The 15474-nt window shown below is 51.0% G+C and overlaps 1 protein-coding gene across 2 annotated transcripts; it reads left to right on the plus strand.

The window, feature by feature from the left end:
• The first annotated feature begins 853 nt into the window (after positions 1-853).
• On the plus strand, positions 854-15437 carry EEF2KMT (eukaryotic elongation factor 2 lysine methyltransferase). 2 transcript variants are annotated; one of them, XR_014136362.1, is made up of 8 exons: positions 854-967; positions 3216-3278; positions 5180-5260; positions 6405-6506; positions 11096-11229; positions 11316-11611; positions 12257-12435; positions 13035-13145. XR_014136362.1 is itself a non-coding variant. In XM_060648436.3 (8 exons), exons 1-8 carry the CDS (start codon positions 872-874, stop codon positions 15037-15039), a joined length of 1023 nt encoding a protein of 340 aa, XP_060504419.3. In that variant the 5' UTR covers positions 854-871; the 3' UTR covers positions 15040-15437. The 2 variants fall into 2 exon arrangements, 1 of the variants encoding a protein (XP_060504419.3); XM_060648436.3 differs by lacking the exon at positions 12257-12435 and adding an exon at positions 14939-15437 and having other exon boundaries at positions 13035-13184.
• The last annotated feature ends 37 nt before the right edge of the window (positions 15438-15474 follow it).

The following is a 15474-nucleotide window of genomic DNA, read 5'->3' on the forward strand; positions in this document are numbered from 1 at the left end:
CCCAACGCCTCACAGCACCGGGCACACAGTAGGTGATTAATAAGTGGTGAAGACAAGGCTGGTTGGATTAGGGACGGACCGAGGCCGGGGGAGTGGGGGTTCTGGCCTGGTATTAAAAGAGGTCATGGAGAGGACGTGACCGCAGGCTGACCTCGCCAAGTTCCTCGCCCCTTCCCCGACCTGGAATGCACCTCAGCGCACGGGTGGGGCTTCCACCCCGGAGGCGGTTCGGGTCACCACCCCAGAGCACCGCGCTGTGGAAAGGACGCGGACCACAAAGGGGACTAAACCCCGCCACGGCCTCCATGCGAACGTTTAAGATTCTGACACAGGGGCGCAGCTCATCTTGCAGCGCCCCCGTAGCTAAGGCCTGAGTGACTAAGTTTCCTTGCCCATTGACTGCGCCACCTACCCTACCCGGAGCGGCGAACTCGCAGCTCGACCCGAAGGGGCGGAAAAGGCCTGAGGCTCCTAACCCCGGCCTGGGGACGTGAGGGCCCTGGAACGTGAGGGCCGTCAGGCTCACTCCCTCCCAGCTGCGCAACAGGGAGGGAGCTACGCGTCCGCCAAAAAGTGCCTCGTGAAGACGCGGGAACAGCGAGAATGATTACCTGACCCTTCGCCTGACTGGACGCTACCTACCACAAAGCCATCGCCTCCCGCCTGCCCTCACTTGGCGCCAAAGCCCTGACTCCGCCTCCCAAGCCCCAGGCCACCCCCTATCCGACCCTGGCCCCGCCTCCCACGCGCCCAGTGGCGCCTGGCCCCGCCCCCGGCCCAGCCCCGCCTCAGCCCCGCCCCAAGTCCTCTGGGCCCCGCCCCACTGCCGCTCCGTCTCCCGGGCGACGCCGCGGCCCCGCCCCGCCCCGCCATGGCGCCGGAGGAGAGCACGGAGGCCGTACGCCTGCTGCCAAGTTTCGAGCGCCGCTTCCTGGCGGCGCGCGCGTTTCACTCCTTCCCCTGGCAGGTGGGCGGTGGTGCGCGCGAAGGGCGGGCGGGGGGCGGCTGGGGCAGGGTGGGGGCGGGGCGGGTTCCGGCGCCCACTCCCTTCTCTCCCCCCACGTGATGTTCTCGGCTCTCTCTCGCGTGCAGGGGCGGTACGTCTGGTCCTCGTCCCTGGGGCTTAGCCGGGGGCCACGCGGTCTGGCGGCGGGGAGCAGAAAGAATACCTGCGCGCGCTGGGGAGGCCCCGCCTGCCATCTGCTCCCTCCACCCCTGGCCCTTCCCGCCCTCGAGTGCCTTTGCCGACTGAGTCCACGAATTTAAGGAATGCGGGGTTTCTTCCCAACTCCCTTTGTCACTTGGGGGTTAGGGTCAGGGACAATTCACGATCAATTCTATTACTTTGTTTAGCCAGTTGTCATCCTGGCCATTGAATAACAGTTGCTGCTGCCCATTTAAACAGTCAACGTCCGCAAGACCGTGGGAGACCACGTTGCAATGAGTGCAGTGACCAAGTCACAGATACCACACCTCCCCTCCCCCGCCAGACCTCGGTGTTCTCATCTGTACCATGAGCATTGTACAAAATCCCCTCAGAAGCAGTTTAAGCCTCTTAGGCCTGTGATGGAAGAGACAGGGAAGTACAAAACAGGCCAGAAGAGAGACGAAAGAAGTCTCACCTCCCCTGCCCTGGAGACCTGCCCTTCTCCACAGGCAAATGGCCATGGCGGCAGCTTCCTTCTGCCAATGCAGGGGCTCTAATGATGCTGCCTCCTTCATAATTCATGTGCAGTGAGCTCACTGGGATGACTCAGATTGGGTACATATTCCTCCCCCCAAGTTTGCCCCATCTTAAGGGGCAGTGGTTAGTCATTTGTGTCTCATTGACCTAATCCATTTAGCATTCTGAGTGGTCTTTCCCATCAGAAAGGAATATGTACATTTTTTAACCCAAAACGTAAACCTTTGTAACAGCATCCGTGGGTCCCAATTCAATATCGACTATGATTGTTCACATGAAATAAGCGCTTACTTTGTACCAGGCCCATGATAAATGCTTACTTAGGCTGGCCCACAACAGCCGTGCAGTGGGTACTATTACTGCCATTCACATTTGACCAGAAAGGTTTGATTAGAAAAAGAAGTAGGGTGCATCAGTGGAGAGATCAGGCCTGGGAGCAAGCATGCCTGCTTTGAATCCTGGCCCAACCCCATACAAGCTGTGTGACCTTGAGCAAGTGACTGCATCTCTCTTATACCTTAGTTTTCTTATAAAGTGGGGGATATAATGATACGGCTCTTGTCGGAATTACAGGAGTATGAAGCATCTGAGGCAGTGCCTAGCTCATGGTAAGTGAATGTGTTAGCTAGTATTTTTATTCCATCACCAAATATTTACTGAATGCCTTCCACGACCCAGGCCCCAGGAGTCAGCACACATTACAAATGAGGGCCTGCTTGGATGCAGGAGCCAGAGAATAAACAGGTAAATGAATAAGCAACACACCAGGAGATGATAGTGGCTGTAAAGTCAGTAAAACAGGGAACTATATGTATCAAAGTAGAGGAGTCAGAAAGTCCTCCCCCAAGAGGTGATATTTGAGCCAGAACCTGAACGGGTAAAGCAGCCAGCTGTGGCAAGGCCCTGCCGGTGAGAACAAGCTGCTGCAATTGAGGAACGGCAAGGAGGCCAGGGGTGATGGCACATAAGGTCAGAAAGAGAGGCAAGGGCCAGGGCTTATAGGCCTTTTAGGGCATGATAAGTCACTCTGGAGAAATGAAATGGTTTGCCTGGTGTCACACATCAGCCAGGACCAATCTGCCTGCTTCTAGAGCCTGAGCTCACTGCTGGGTTGGAGTTCCCTGTCAGAGAGGACAGCATAACCTGGCCTGGCCTGTATGTCCATTTTAACTCAGATGTCAAGTGTAAGGTGAGCCCATCCGGTGTTGATGTCATGGCTTCCCCTCATAATTCCTGGTTGACCATTTCAGCCACGGAGCTGGTCTGTGACCCAGGCCAGCCTAAGCATCCAGGGCTAATCCAAACCAACAGTCTGTCTTCTGATGTTCTCTCTTTGACTGATCCAGGTGTAACCCAGGACTTCTCAAGTTCAGCTTTCAGCCCCCTATGGCTTCCACTTCCAATTGGCCCCAGGTCCCTGGGGAGAGATCACTTAGCACTTTGCTAACATGTCCTATTACATGTTTAATGTTCCTGTGAAAATGCCCTTGAGATTTCTCTCTTTCTCCCTCCACTGTCTCTCTCTGAATAGAGCCTAGAAGAGAAATTACGGGACTCATCAGGTCCTGAGCTGCTGCTGAATATTTTGCAGAAGGTGAGAATCAGAATAACCAGGTCGCGTCACCAGCCTCCTGACTTCCCCATGAAGACATGACAGAAGCACAGCGGATGCACTTGTATCCTTTAAAAAAAAAGACACTGCATTTGGGTGGCACTGCCTCAGACGGCTCTGGCTCTTTTGTTTTCTTAGATGAAGACATCAGAATATACAAAAATCTGCATGAGAGGAGGGAATCCGGGGGATGTTTTTGAAACCATCCACAATGAAAACCAAAGTGACATCTGTGGGAACATCTTCTAGCATTTGGTAGCTGCTCAAAGACTTTCTTCTTTACATTTAAGGAAAAAATAAGGAGGCGAGCCTTACCCACTCGTGTCTCTTCTAGATGTAGATGTGTCCTGCTTTTCTGAGGTGGGGTTTGAATTCTAAGGTACATCTGGGCGAGAGTAGAGGTGAGGCCAACACACTGCCACGTGGATCAGGTGGAGATCACACGATATCCTGGCTATGAACCCTCTTAAGGATCATGAACCCTTCTGAAAACCCAAAGCTATGCACCGCCCCCCCCCAGAAAAAACAACCAGAAGAATACATTTTTGTACAAATTCAGGGAAGCCGTAGACACCCCTCCAACCACCAAGCCCATCCAAGAAGGCTAGGTTAAGAATTCCTCTGAGGTGAGTGAACCAAGATTGTCTGACCACCACTTGAAGAAAAGGCAGCCATAGTTAGGGGAAGCTTGCAGGGCCATCCAGTGATTAAGGACTGTGAGCTCAGAGATTCTGGGGTCCTTTTCAGGCAGCTGACTCTGATTTTCACCCTGAGGCTAAAACCTGACACCAGCCAACTAGAAACCCCCTGAAGGGTTGTGTGGGTATTTTACCTTGGGTAAAATTGTGTTTCTGGAGCCAGCAGATCCTGCGTGACCCAGCCTGGCCTCTCACTGCCTCTGTTGCCCCACTCCTTCCCAAAATGCCAGGCCATGGCCCCCTTGGAGCCTGCACAAACTATCCCCTCTGCCCATAATTTGCTCCCCCTGCTCTTTGCTTCTCTAGACTTCAGCTGAAGTGTCACCCCTGAGGACCCCCTTCCCCTCCACCACATCCCAGTCAGAGTCCCCATCTTCCTCTGTCCTGACCATCACAGTCCTCATTCTCAGCCTGGCATGTCATCTCCAGGAGAGCAAAAGCTCTCCCACTATGCACGTTCCCACTATTTAGGCTCTCACCTTTTCCATGGAGCCAGACAATCCCACAATTGTCCCCGTACAAACTAGTTCATGCTGCCTGCCCTGGGAAGGGGTAGCATAGCCCATTCCAGCTGCTATAACAAAATACCATAGACTGGGTGACTTACAAACAACAGCAGTTCATTTCTCACAGTTCTAGAGGCTGGAAAGGCCAAGATCAAGGTGCCTGCAGATTTGGCGCCTGGTGGGGGCCCACTTCTTGGTTCATAGACAGCTGTGTCCTCACTGTGGAAGGGCCGAGGGAGCTCTCTGGGGTCTTTCTTATAATGACACTCATCTCATTCATAGGGCTTCACCTTCATGACCTAATCACTCCCAAAGGCCCTGCCCTCTGATACTATCACATTGGGGGTGAGGCTTCAACATATGAACTGAGTTTGGGGGGGTGCACACAAAAATTCAGTCTGTAACAGGGTGTTAGCTTGGGTTCATGTGCACCATGTTCTGCCCAGAATGTTCTGTCAGTCTGTGCCACTGTAGTGGAGAGATTTTTTTAGGAAAGGACTTAAACCTTATGACTTAACTTTTTCAGATGCATGAGGGTCACCTGAACCCAGAACCCTTGTGTCTGTACACATCTTTTCTGAGGGATCAGATAATGAGGAATGCCCTGTATTCACTTGAAGCTCGTGTGAGTCTTAAGACAGGGTCTTTCCAGCAACCCACTTTGTGTCCTTTGTCACAGACCGTGAAACATCCTCTGTGTGTGAAGCATCCACCATCAGTGAAGTATGCCCGGTGCTTTCTCTCAGAGCTCATCAGAAAGGTCAGTAATGGGCACTGTCTGTCTGGTAGCCAGACAGCACCTGGGACTTGGCTGGCTCTCCGGATGTGGACTCTGCTTGGCTTTGCGTGTTGGAGCTCAGATCTATCCCATACCCTTTGCCCGCTCTGCAAACCCCCATATGGCAGTGGACTCCCTGTGTAACTGTTCCCAGCTTGGTTCGGTCAGTGAGAGGCTATGGAAAGCAAGTGGGAGAGATGCCAGGGTATTTCTCTCTTCTGTGGTCCCAGCTCCACCCACCGCCATTCCCCTAGCCCACCAGCCCACAGGGTTTTGACCCGTTCCTACCATTGCCAGTCTCTGGATTACCGCACTGCCCTCTACTGGGGGTTTTAGGTCTTGCAGTACCTTTGTAACTAGTTCCCTTTATCATCTCCTCAGTAACTACCGGATGTGGGCCCTTTTCCTGACTGATATAGGATGGATTTTAAGGATGAGCCCACACTTGCTGGGTTTCAAATTAGACTGGACCTCAGAGAGGTGATTCCTTAGTTAGTAGTCAGCATCAGACCTCCTGTGTTTGGCCACCAATTGCAAGGGCTGTGTCCCACCCAGGCTTAGCATGTGAAGCAATCCCAGCTTCTCCATTACCTCCCCACCTAGTTCTCCCCAACATGTGCATCTAGTCGTGGCCACAGGTGTCCCCAGAACCACCAGGGGAAGCATGCCGACTCTCTGCTGCCCCCATGAGTTGCACAACAGAGGCTTTCCCATTGATGAAGCCACATCACGCCATGTAGAGTGCCCGTCCTTGTGGCTATTGCCTTAGCTCACTTAAAAGCATCAGTTGTTTGATCCATGTACAACATCATGATAGAAGGGCAGAGCTCTCTGTCACCATCACATGGCAGCTCACACAGTCCCGTTCCTGCTGCCCTAGACTACCTCACCCTCACCCTCTCTGTACCCCTCTGAGATACCCTCCGCTCCCCTACCAAATGAATTTTTTATAGGCCAGGTTGCCTATATTAAGTCAACCCATCCCAAATCTCCCATCAAAATTTGGTAAAAATACTCCAGCCATTTTTTACAAGTCAGAGTAAAAGCAAATACATGGAACGTCTGTTTGGTTCAGGAGGGTCAACTTAAACCTCTTGGCTGAAGCTCTTGCTCTGCCCACCCCCAGCACGAGGCTGTCCACACAGAGCCTTTGGACGAGCTGTACGAGGCGTTGGCAGAGGTCCTGATGACCACGGAGCCCACCCAGTGCCACCGGAGCTATCTGCTGGTAGGAGATGGGCACCCGCCCCACAAAGTCCAGACATCTGCCCCTGCACACAGAGTTGAAACTCAGGCTCCAGTCAGTCTCAGATGGGATCAAATCCTGACCCATCAGCTCCTGAGATCTTAGAGGAGGTCAGTTAACCACCCTGAGCCTCCGTTTCCCCTTCAGTAAACCAAGCATTTCAACACATAACAGTACCTATTTTATGCGAGTAGCTGAGGGTTAAATCAGACAATATATATTATCACATACCTGGTGCTCAGTCCTCAGTAAACACTTGATGGATGGGTGTTAATAGGACAGCAGTCTCTCTCTGCTGTCCACTGCCACCATCCTTATGGGCCTGGCAAATGCCACAGATCTCAGACTGGCTTCCAGCTTCTTGGCCGACAAAAATACATTCTGCACAGAACAGTCGAGTCTTGGGTTGTTTTTGTTTTTTGTTTTTTGTTTTTGGACCTTTTATTATAAAGTAAAACAAAGATATGGGAAATCACACAAAATAAATGTACACAGACACCTAGGTGGCTCAGTCAGTTGAGGTCTGACATTGGCTCAGGTCATGATCTCACGGCCCATGGGTTTAAGCCCCATTCGGACTCTCCACTCTTAGCACAGAGCCTGCTTCAGATCCTGTGTCTCCTTCTCTCTGTCCCTCCTCTGCTCAACGCTGCCTCTCTCTCTCTCCCAAAAAGAAATAAACATTTTTTTTTAAATAAAAAATAGGGGCACGTAGGTGCTCAGTCAGTGGGCGTCCGACTTCTTCAGTTCAGGTCATGATCTCGCAGCTAATGAGTTCGAGCCCTGTGTTGAGCTCTCTGCTGACAGAGCTGCTTCAGATTCTGTCTTCCTCTCTCTGCGCCCCCCCCTCCCAAATATAAATAAATATTTTTTAAATGTTTTAAATAAAATGAATAAATAAATAATAAAAAAAATAAATGTACAGCTTACCAAATTGTTGCACAGTACCTACCACAGTAACCACCACTCCAGTCAAGGGACAGAGCCCAAAAGCCCTCCATCAGACCTGTCCCCTCCAGCAAAAGTAGCCACCATGCCTTTGGAGTAGTCACTCTCGTTTTCTCCCGCCATGTGCACCTCCAGACACCAGCATTTAGTCTTCTTGCCCATTAACTAGGTTTGGTTTCAAGTGTCTCTTCATCTGCAGGCCCCCCTGTAGCTGTTTCTTCTCTGGACCTGCCTGTGTCGAACAGGCTTAGAGAGCTTTCCACGGGTTAGCTTTGGTCACATATGCATGGTGCTGTTCAGCTCGTTCTTCCATCCTCTGTTTCCCTCTAATTGCTGGCTGGATTCAGAGGCCAGCTCAGACTCGCATCCACTTAATCCCTTTGGCAGGAACACAACATGAGGTTCTAGGAGGCACATCATATCTGTTATGATAGCGGTTATGGATGCTCAAAGCTTAGATTCTTTGATTCTTGGAGGGTACAAAAGGGTGGTTTTCTAATTCTATCATTTTGTTTTCTTTCATTCGTTAGTTGGAGAAATTTTATGAGCTATCTCCCATCATCTGCTGCTTGGTTACCCACTGATAGGGCCCACTGAGGACAGGGAGGATACTAGCTTGATTCCTTTCTTGTCAACAAGGTGAATTAGTTTCCTACCATCCCCAGAAGAGATACAATCCATTGAAAATTGTATCTTTATTGAGGCATGAAGTGTTACTGTGGAAAAGCCTTGTAATAATTGTCTTTCCTGTTTATGCCACACGCCCTTTACTCCTGGATGGCCAAAGGACTCTTCCCTTTAAAGTCCAGAATTTTAGTAGAATATATCTTGAAGCTGATTGTTTTGGGTGAGTGATCTCAGATGCATTGTGTACCCCTTCAGTGTTTGTTTCACATCTTTTTGTTTTTTCAGGAATGTTTTTGTTGAATTATAATTTTTTTAACATTTATTTATTTTTGAGAAGAGAGAGACAAAGCATGAGCGGGGGAGGAGAGAGAAAGAGGGAGACACAGAATCCAAAACAGGCTCCAGGCTCTGAGCTGTCAGCACAGAGCCCAACGTGGGGCTCGAACTCACAGACCACGGGATCATGACCTGAGCCGAAGTCGGACACTTAACCGACTGAGCCACCCAGGCGCCCCTGTTGAATTATAATTTTTAAAGTTTGTTCTTTGCCTTCATTTTCTGTAACAAGTACCTAAAAATGGATGCCTTAAACAACAGAAATTTACCATCTCACAGTTGGAGAGGCCAGAAGTCCAAGATCAGGGCATTGGCCTGGCTGGTTCCTTCTGAGGGCAGAGAGGAAAGGATGTGCTTCCGGTCTGTTTGGTTTGCCAGCGGCTGCGATCTCCTTGCGTCTTCACATCATCTTCCCTCTATGCCTGTATGTGTTCTGATCTCTTCTTACAGAGACACCAGTCCTATTGGGTTAGGGCCCACCTAATGACCTCATCTTAACTTGAGTCTCTCTGTAAATAAGATCTCTTATTTACCCCCTCTTCAAATAAGATCACAGTCTGAGGTCCTAGGGTTTAGGAGTCCCAACACATGAGTTTGGGGGGAGGGTACAGTTCACCCCAAACAATCTCTTACTTTCTTTTTTTTTTTTAATGTTTATTTTTGAGAGAGAGAACGAGCAGGGGAGTGGCAGAGAGAGGGGGACAGAAGATCCCAAGCAGGCTCTGCAACGACAGCAGCGAGCCCAATGCAGGGTTCAAACTCACAAACCGTGAGATTACGGCCTAAACTGAAGTCAGACACTCAACTGGCTGAGCCACCCAGGCACCCCTTAATTTCTTCTTGATATTTAAAATTTTACTTCTTTCACCTCCTATTTTTTGAAGGGGCTTATCTGTTTGTGTGTTTTGTTTCCATTCTCCTGTTCCTTGATGTCTGAAATGTTTTCTGTTGTCATCACACATTTCTGAGTATTTCTAGTTGCCATGAGGCCTTGCCCCAGGTCCCTCACACCCCTGATGACTGAAGCAGCAAGGTCTCTCCTCCATGGGCCATGGTTTGCAGCTGGCACCTGCATTTCCAGCGAACACTTGTTGGCTCCTGGGGTTCTGTCCGCAGGCCTGTTGCACACCCCATTGCACACACACATGGAGTACATGAGTTTGTGTCTCTTGGTGGTTTGCCCCCCACTTATTGACATTTGGGGTTGACAGAGATGCCTTGTCACCTAGTTTTGTTAAATGATGTCCATATCTTGCTGCTCTGTCTCCTCTTATGTGGGGATTCAGGAAGGTTCAGAACTACACTGCAGCATCTTCCCAGAATCCTCAGAGTGCTCCCCTAGATTTAAGAGGTAAATCAGAGTATGTCACTTGACCACCCAAACCTGGCAGTGCCTTTCCTTAGCATGCAGACTCAATTCCTAATTCCATGCGTGGCCTTCAAGGCCCTGCGTGCCCCGCCCCAGCCTTTCTCTCTCATTTAGTTCTTCCTGCTCTCCCTGTGCTCCAGACCCCTGGCATTCTTTGTCTTCCTTGAATTCAGAAACTGAAACGCTGCTGCCTCAGGGCCTTTGCACTCGCTATGCCTGGAATGCTCTCCCCCAGAACCTCACATGCCTCACCTTTTCCTTTTTACTCACATCCCAAGTCACGTGATGCCTCCTCAAAAAGGCTGTCCCTGACCAAACTATCTGAAATACACCCCCAGTCTTCTATTATTGTGGAATCCTTTTTATTTTCTTCATAGCACTGAAAAACTGTGAAATTACTTCATTTATTATGGTTTTAACCCCTATTGGCACGTAAGTTCTGTAAGAACAGGGAACGAGTTCATCTTGTCACTTCTGAATCCTCAGCACCATAGTAGATGCTCAGGAAAAATGTGTGGATGAATGAATGAACAAATGAATGCTCACAACACCCCAGAGACCTGAGTCCCCTATGTGAGTTTTCTGAGCTCAGAGATAGCCAGAAACCACCCCTGGGTGACTGCATGTTGGAAGCACCATTCTCAAAAGCCCCATATTAAAGAACACGTTTCAGAACTGCATGTTCCATGAAGCACTTACCAGCAAACCACCTGCTCTGGGGACGATGGGAAAGTTCAAAGGCCAGAGAATTCCCAAGCCCTAAATGTCACACTAAATTGAGAAGGCCCCACACCCTAAAATTTTTCACATCTAGCTAATGATGCCCAAGAGTTGTGACTCTTTTGTTGTTAATATTATAGATTCCTAGAAATGGCAAACATAGTACAGAGAGGTGCCCTTTCTCCATTTTCCCCCATTGGAAACACGTGACCCAACTTGTGCAGCATCACAACCAGGACACTGATGTAGACACCATGCCTATGTAGTGGCCCTCGGACCCCCCCCACCCCCACCCCGGCAGACACTGATCTGTTCTCCCTTTCCACAATCCTGTCCTTTTGAGAACGTTAGGTGAATGGAATCACACCATGTGTGGCCTTCTGAGATTGACCTTCTGTTGTGCAGCATCACGCCCTCTGGACCCATCCAGGTTGGCGCAGACAGTGATTGCTCTGAGGCAGGATGTTCCATAGTCTATGTGGCCATCCACCTGTTGTGATGTTTTTCTTTTTACAATCAGCTCCTTGTCTCCTGGTAGCTGGATTAATTCTCTCTCCCTCTCTTGGCTCAGCCTTCCGGAGACTCAGTCACGCTCTCGGAGAGCACAGCCATCATTTCCCATGGCACCACCGGCCTGGTCACATGGGATGCTGCACTCTACCTTGCAGAATGGGCCATGCAGAACCCAGCAGCCTTTGCTCACAGGTGCCCTCGGGGTGCGGGGCAGGGCAGCAGGGCAAGTTTTCCCCAGTACGGTCTCAGACACAGACCCCCTTCTCCCCCCAACCCAGGACTGTCTTAGAGCTCGGCAGCGGAGCTGGCCTTACGGGCCTGGCCATTTGCAAGACATGCCGTCCCAGTGCATACATCTTCAGTGACTGTCACAGCTGCGTCCTTGAGCAGCTCCGAGGGAACATCCTTCTCAACGGCCTCTCATTAGAGGCAGACGTCACTGACCCTGCAAGGCACCCAGAACACAACACCTGCGACTCAGAGAGCCCCAGGGTGACGGTGGCCCAGCTGGACTGGGACGTCGTGACGGCCCCTCAGCTCGCTGCCTTCCAGCCAGATGTCGTCATCGCAGCAGGTATTGCCCCCCATCCCCGGGCCACTGGAGCGGCTCCACCCAGCTCTCAGCTCTGGGAAGGGGACAGTGGGTGCTGCCAGGGCAGAGGAGTGATGAGATTTTTAGAAGGGCCATTGTGGGCCTCCAGGGTGACATCAAAGCATAGCTCATGCCCCTTGGGGGCCATAAAGCCACAGCCCTCCCATTTGACACAGTGGCCACATGTACTCCTGTGCAAATGGTCCCATCAGATAAATGAGCCCAGCTTTTCTCAGCAAAGCCTGACATGGAAAGAACAGGCCCCAGGGCACCAAACCAGTCTGACCTATTAGCCTGGCTGCACCCGAGGAGAGAGATTATTATGTCCATCTCTAGAACCAAAACGAAATGGCCAGAGCAGCTGAACACCAGCCCCACTTGTACCATCACCCCATCTTCAGATGTGGGGAAGACATAGCCATGGCAGCCCTGACTTTTCAGGGCTGCGAAGGACAGCGTGATTCTCCCAGGACCATGTCATGGGCATCCAGCCCCGGGCCAGGCCTAGGGTCAGGCCACAGTGGTGTCTGAGTCAGGCAGAGAGCTCTGAGTGCCCCCCACCCCTGGGAGCTTCTGTCTGCTCTGCGCATAGCTGTGTTGTCACATGTCTGCATGTCTGTATCCCAGGTCCATGTCCATGTCTTTGGACAGGGTCCTTGAGAGGAGCGTTTGGCCAACGGGCCCCTTGTCCTCCACCAAGCTCACCCAGTCCCCTATCCAGCTGACAGTGCTGTGCCTCTGGTCCTGGGCTGCGACTCAGAGACCCACAGTGGTCAGAACACAGAGCCTGAGCAGCACCCTCCCATGTAAGCATGCCAACAGGGAGCGAGCTTGTCCCCCACCCCCACCCCCATACAGCTAACAAAGCAGCAAGGTTTGAGATAAAGTCAAGGTGTGCTTCATTAAGCATCTTCTAAATAGACCACAGGCAAAGAATTGATTTTTTTTAATGTTTATTTTTGAGAGAGAGAGAGAGAACAAGAGCACAAGTGGGGGAGGGGCAAAGAGAGGGGAGACACAGAATCAGGAGTAGGCTCCAGGCTCTGAGCTGTCAGCACAGAGCCGGACACAGGGCTGAGACTCCCAAACCACAAGATCATGACCTGAGCCGAGGTTGGACGCTCAACCAACTGAGCCGCCCACGCGCCCGATTTTTTTAAAAGGAACATCAGTCGGTCCTAGGTATGTTCCATTTGTTGCATGGTCTTTCAGCAACTTTCTTTCTCTCCTAAGTTTTCCTTTTTACCCACATCATCTTCTTTGTATCCAATAGGGCGAGTCTAAAAAAAAACTGCTGGTTTCCAGGCTCCCACCCTGCTGCTGAGGTCAGCACAACCAGGCAAGCTTTCTGGGCACTGAATCCTAGACCAAGCCCCTTTCAGTAACCTGAGGTTTTTCATTACAGATGTGCTATATTGCCCAGAAACTGTCCTCTCCCTGGTCCGAGTCCTGCAGAGGCTCTCTGCTTGCCTGAAAAACCAGCAGGCTCCTGACGCCTACATTGCCTTCACCGTCCGCAACCCAGAGACATGCCAGCTGTTCACTAGCGAGCTGGGTGAGCCCTGGGCCCTGGGAGGGGCTGCTATCTCTGAGAGGCCACCTGGGCCCCACACGGGACTCCGGTGAGGCAGAAATAAGCAAAGTAAAAGAATGAAGCCCTGGAAACAAACCAGAAAGCCCCAGAACACCCAATGTGCTGGGCCATCCATCCACCACGCCCACCCCCCTGGGTGGTCTGCAGAGGAGGCAGGGCCGGGAGCTGTGCTCTGGAAGGAGGCAACTTATGCAGCAGTCCCAGAGGTCAGAGACTAGCAGCCCTAGAGCAGGTTTCAAGGACGTGCAGGACTCTTTCCTGGTAAAATGGAGAGGATGGCGGATGCCAGTGGGTGTCAGGGTAGGGGAGTTCTGTCCACACAGCGGTGAGGTCAGGCTCTGGAGCAGATCCCACCACCTGCTTTGGTGAAGCCGGGCCACTACTCACATCCCTGTCTTCATCAGTATGGTGGGAACATCCCCCTGGGAGGTGACACAGGGACTGGCATGCAGGGAGCACTCGGGAACGTGGTAGCTGCTGCTGTCACTACAGTAAGCATCCAGTAAATGGAAGAAGAGGAGGGAGGCCTCTGCCATTTACACCCTGAACGAGCACTGCTGCACCCAGGCACTGTCCTCAGACCTGACCTGTCAGGAGGGAGGGGTGTGCTGCCATCCTCTGCTCTCACCCATGGAAACCTTGGGGTGCAGGGGAGCTGTTTCCCCAAGCTCCAGGGTGGAGTCAGGCAGCCGACTCTGGCTCTCCATTCTCCACCCCACAACCACCGACCACTGCCCTGCAATCCCCGACACGCGCCAGGCCCAGCCAGGACTTTCCACACATGACCGGGCAGCAGTGCAGGACTGGGTTTGCCCTGATCCACGCCCCCAAGGCACAGCCCCACCGACAGCAGCCTCTGCTGTCACAGCAGACACAGAGACGACCCAAACGCCCACCACATGTGCTCATGCCCCAGACAGTGCATGTAACCTTGAAAAAGAATGAAGTCCTTCTTAGACACTATGTGAAAATTATCTACACTGTAGTTTAAGGGAAGAAAGCAAAGTACCAAACACCGTATATGTATAAGCCCATTTGTATTTTTAAAAATAATCATGTTTGTGTTAATGTGCATCTAGGGGACAATCTGAAAAACACGCACCAAGTAACAGTAGTTACACTTGGTGGCAGGATTATAGATAAACACACACACACACACACAAACACACACACACACTTTTTGTAAATAACCACTAGGTCCAACATGGGACTTGAACTCACGGCCCCAAGATCAAGAGTCGCATGCTCCACCGACTGAGCCAGCCAGGTGCCCTGACACTTCTGTACTTCTATGTCTAAGATTTCATTTTTATAAATAATTATTTTCATTTGTAAAAACCTGATGACAAAATGATCTTTGCCAAGGGCTTCTGTGCTTATGAAGACATCTGTGCTTATGAAGAGATGAACCCCTTCTGATGCACATCTAGCCTGTGCGAAGAGGCACCAGGCTGAGTGGGCAAGAAACCCAGACAGGTCTGTGACCTTCCAGGGATGCACATGGCCCAGAAGGCAGGGGCAACAAACCTGGCTGCTGTGAGCCATTTAAAAACTCAGTTCTTGGTCCATCCCTGAAATGACTCTAGGTGTCTGGTTGGGGCCTGGAAGTCTGTGGTTTATATATAACCCCTAGGCCTGTCCTGCAGCCCTAACCTATATCGGGTGGGGTCGTGTCCCCAAACCCCACCTTCCTGAGACACATATTCTGTTTCCAGGCATTGCTGGGATCCCATGGGAAGCAGTGCCTCATCACGACCAGAAGCTGTTTCCCTATGAAGAGCACTCAGAGATGGCAATTCTGAAACTAACTCTGTAGGTTTACAAATGGTTTTAAAGATTACCATTAAAATTAAATCACCATCCTGGAAAGAATTTTTATGTGGGAAAGCTGGTAAAATTTCCACTGGACTTCAATGCTTGAAGAATGTTAAATTCAGGGAGCGCCTGGGTGGCTCAGTCCGTTGAGCGTCCGACTTCGGCTCAGGTCATGATCTCACAGTTTGTGAGTTCGAGCCCCACATCAGGCTCTGTGCTAACAGCTCAGAGCCTGGAACCTACTTGGAATTCTGTGTCTCCCTCTCTCTGCTCCTTCCCTGCTCCCGTTCTGTGTGTCTCTCTCTCAAAAATAAACGTTAAAGAAAAAAATTTTTTTAAGAATGTTAAATTCAGAATCAGGAACCACAAACTGTGTTCTAATAAAATACATTCAAGTGGGTGCCCCTTTCTATCACTAGTTCTGGCTCTTAAGTAA

Source organism: Panthera onca, chromosome E3 (genome assembly GCF_046562875.1).
Source record: "Panthera onca isolate mPanOnc1 chromosome E3, mPanOnc1 haplotype 2, whole genome shotgun sequence".
NCBI classification, from domain to species: Eukaryota; Metazoa; Chordata; class Mammalia; order Carnivora; family Felidae; genus Panthera; species Panthera onca.

Excerpts from the sequence above, each read along its gene's own strand:
- EEF2KMT (XM_060648436.3), top strand. The coding sequence starts at position 872 with ATGGCGCCGGAGGAGAGCACGGAGGCCGTACGCCTGCTGCCAAGTTTC. Across the intron at positions 3,279-5,179 it reads TGCTGAATATTTTGCAGAAG|ACCGTGAAACATCCTCTGTG; the intron begins GTGAGAATCAGA and ends CCTTTGTCACAG. Across the intron at positions 13,185-14,938 it reads GCTGTTCACTAGCGAGCTGG|GCATTGCTGGGATCCCATGG; the intron begins GTGAGCCCTGGG and ends TTCTGTTTCCAG.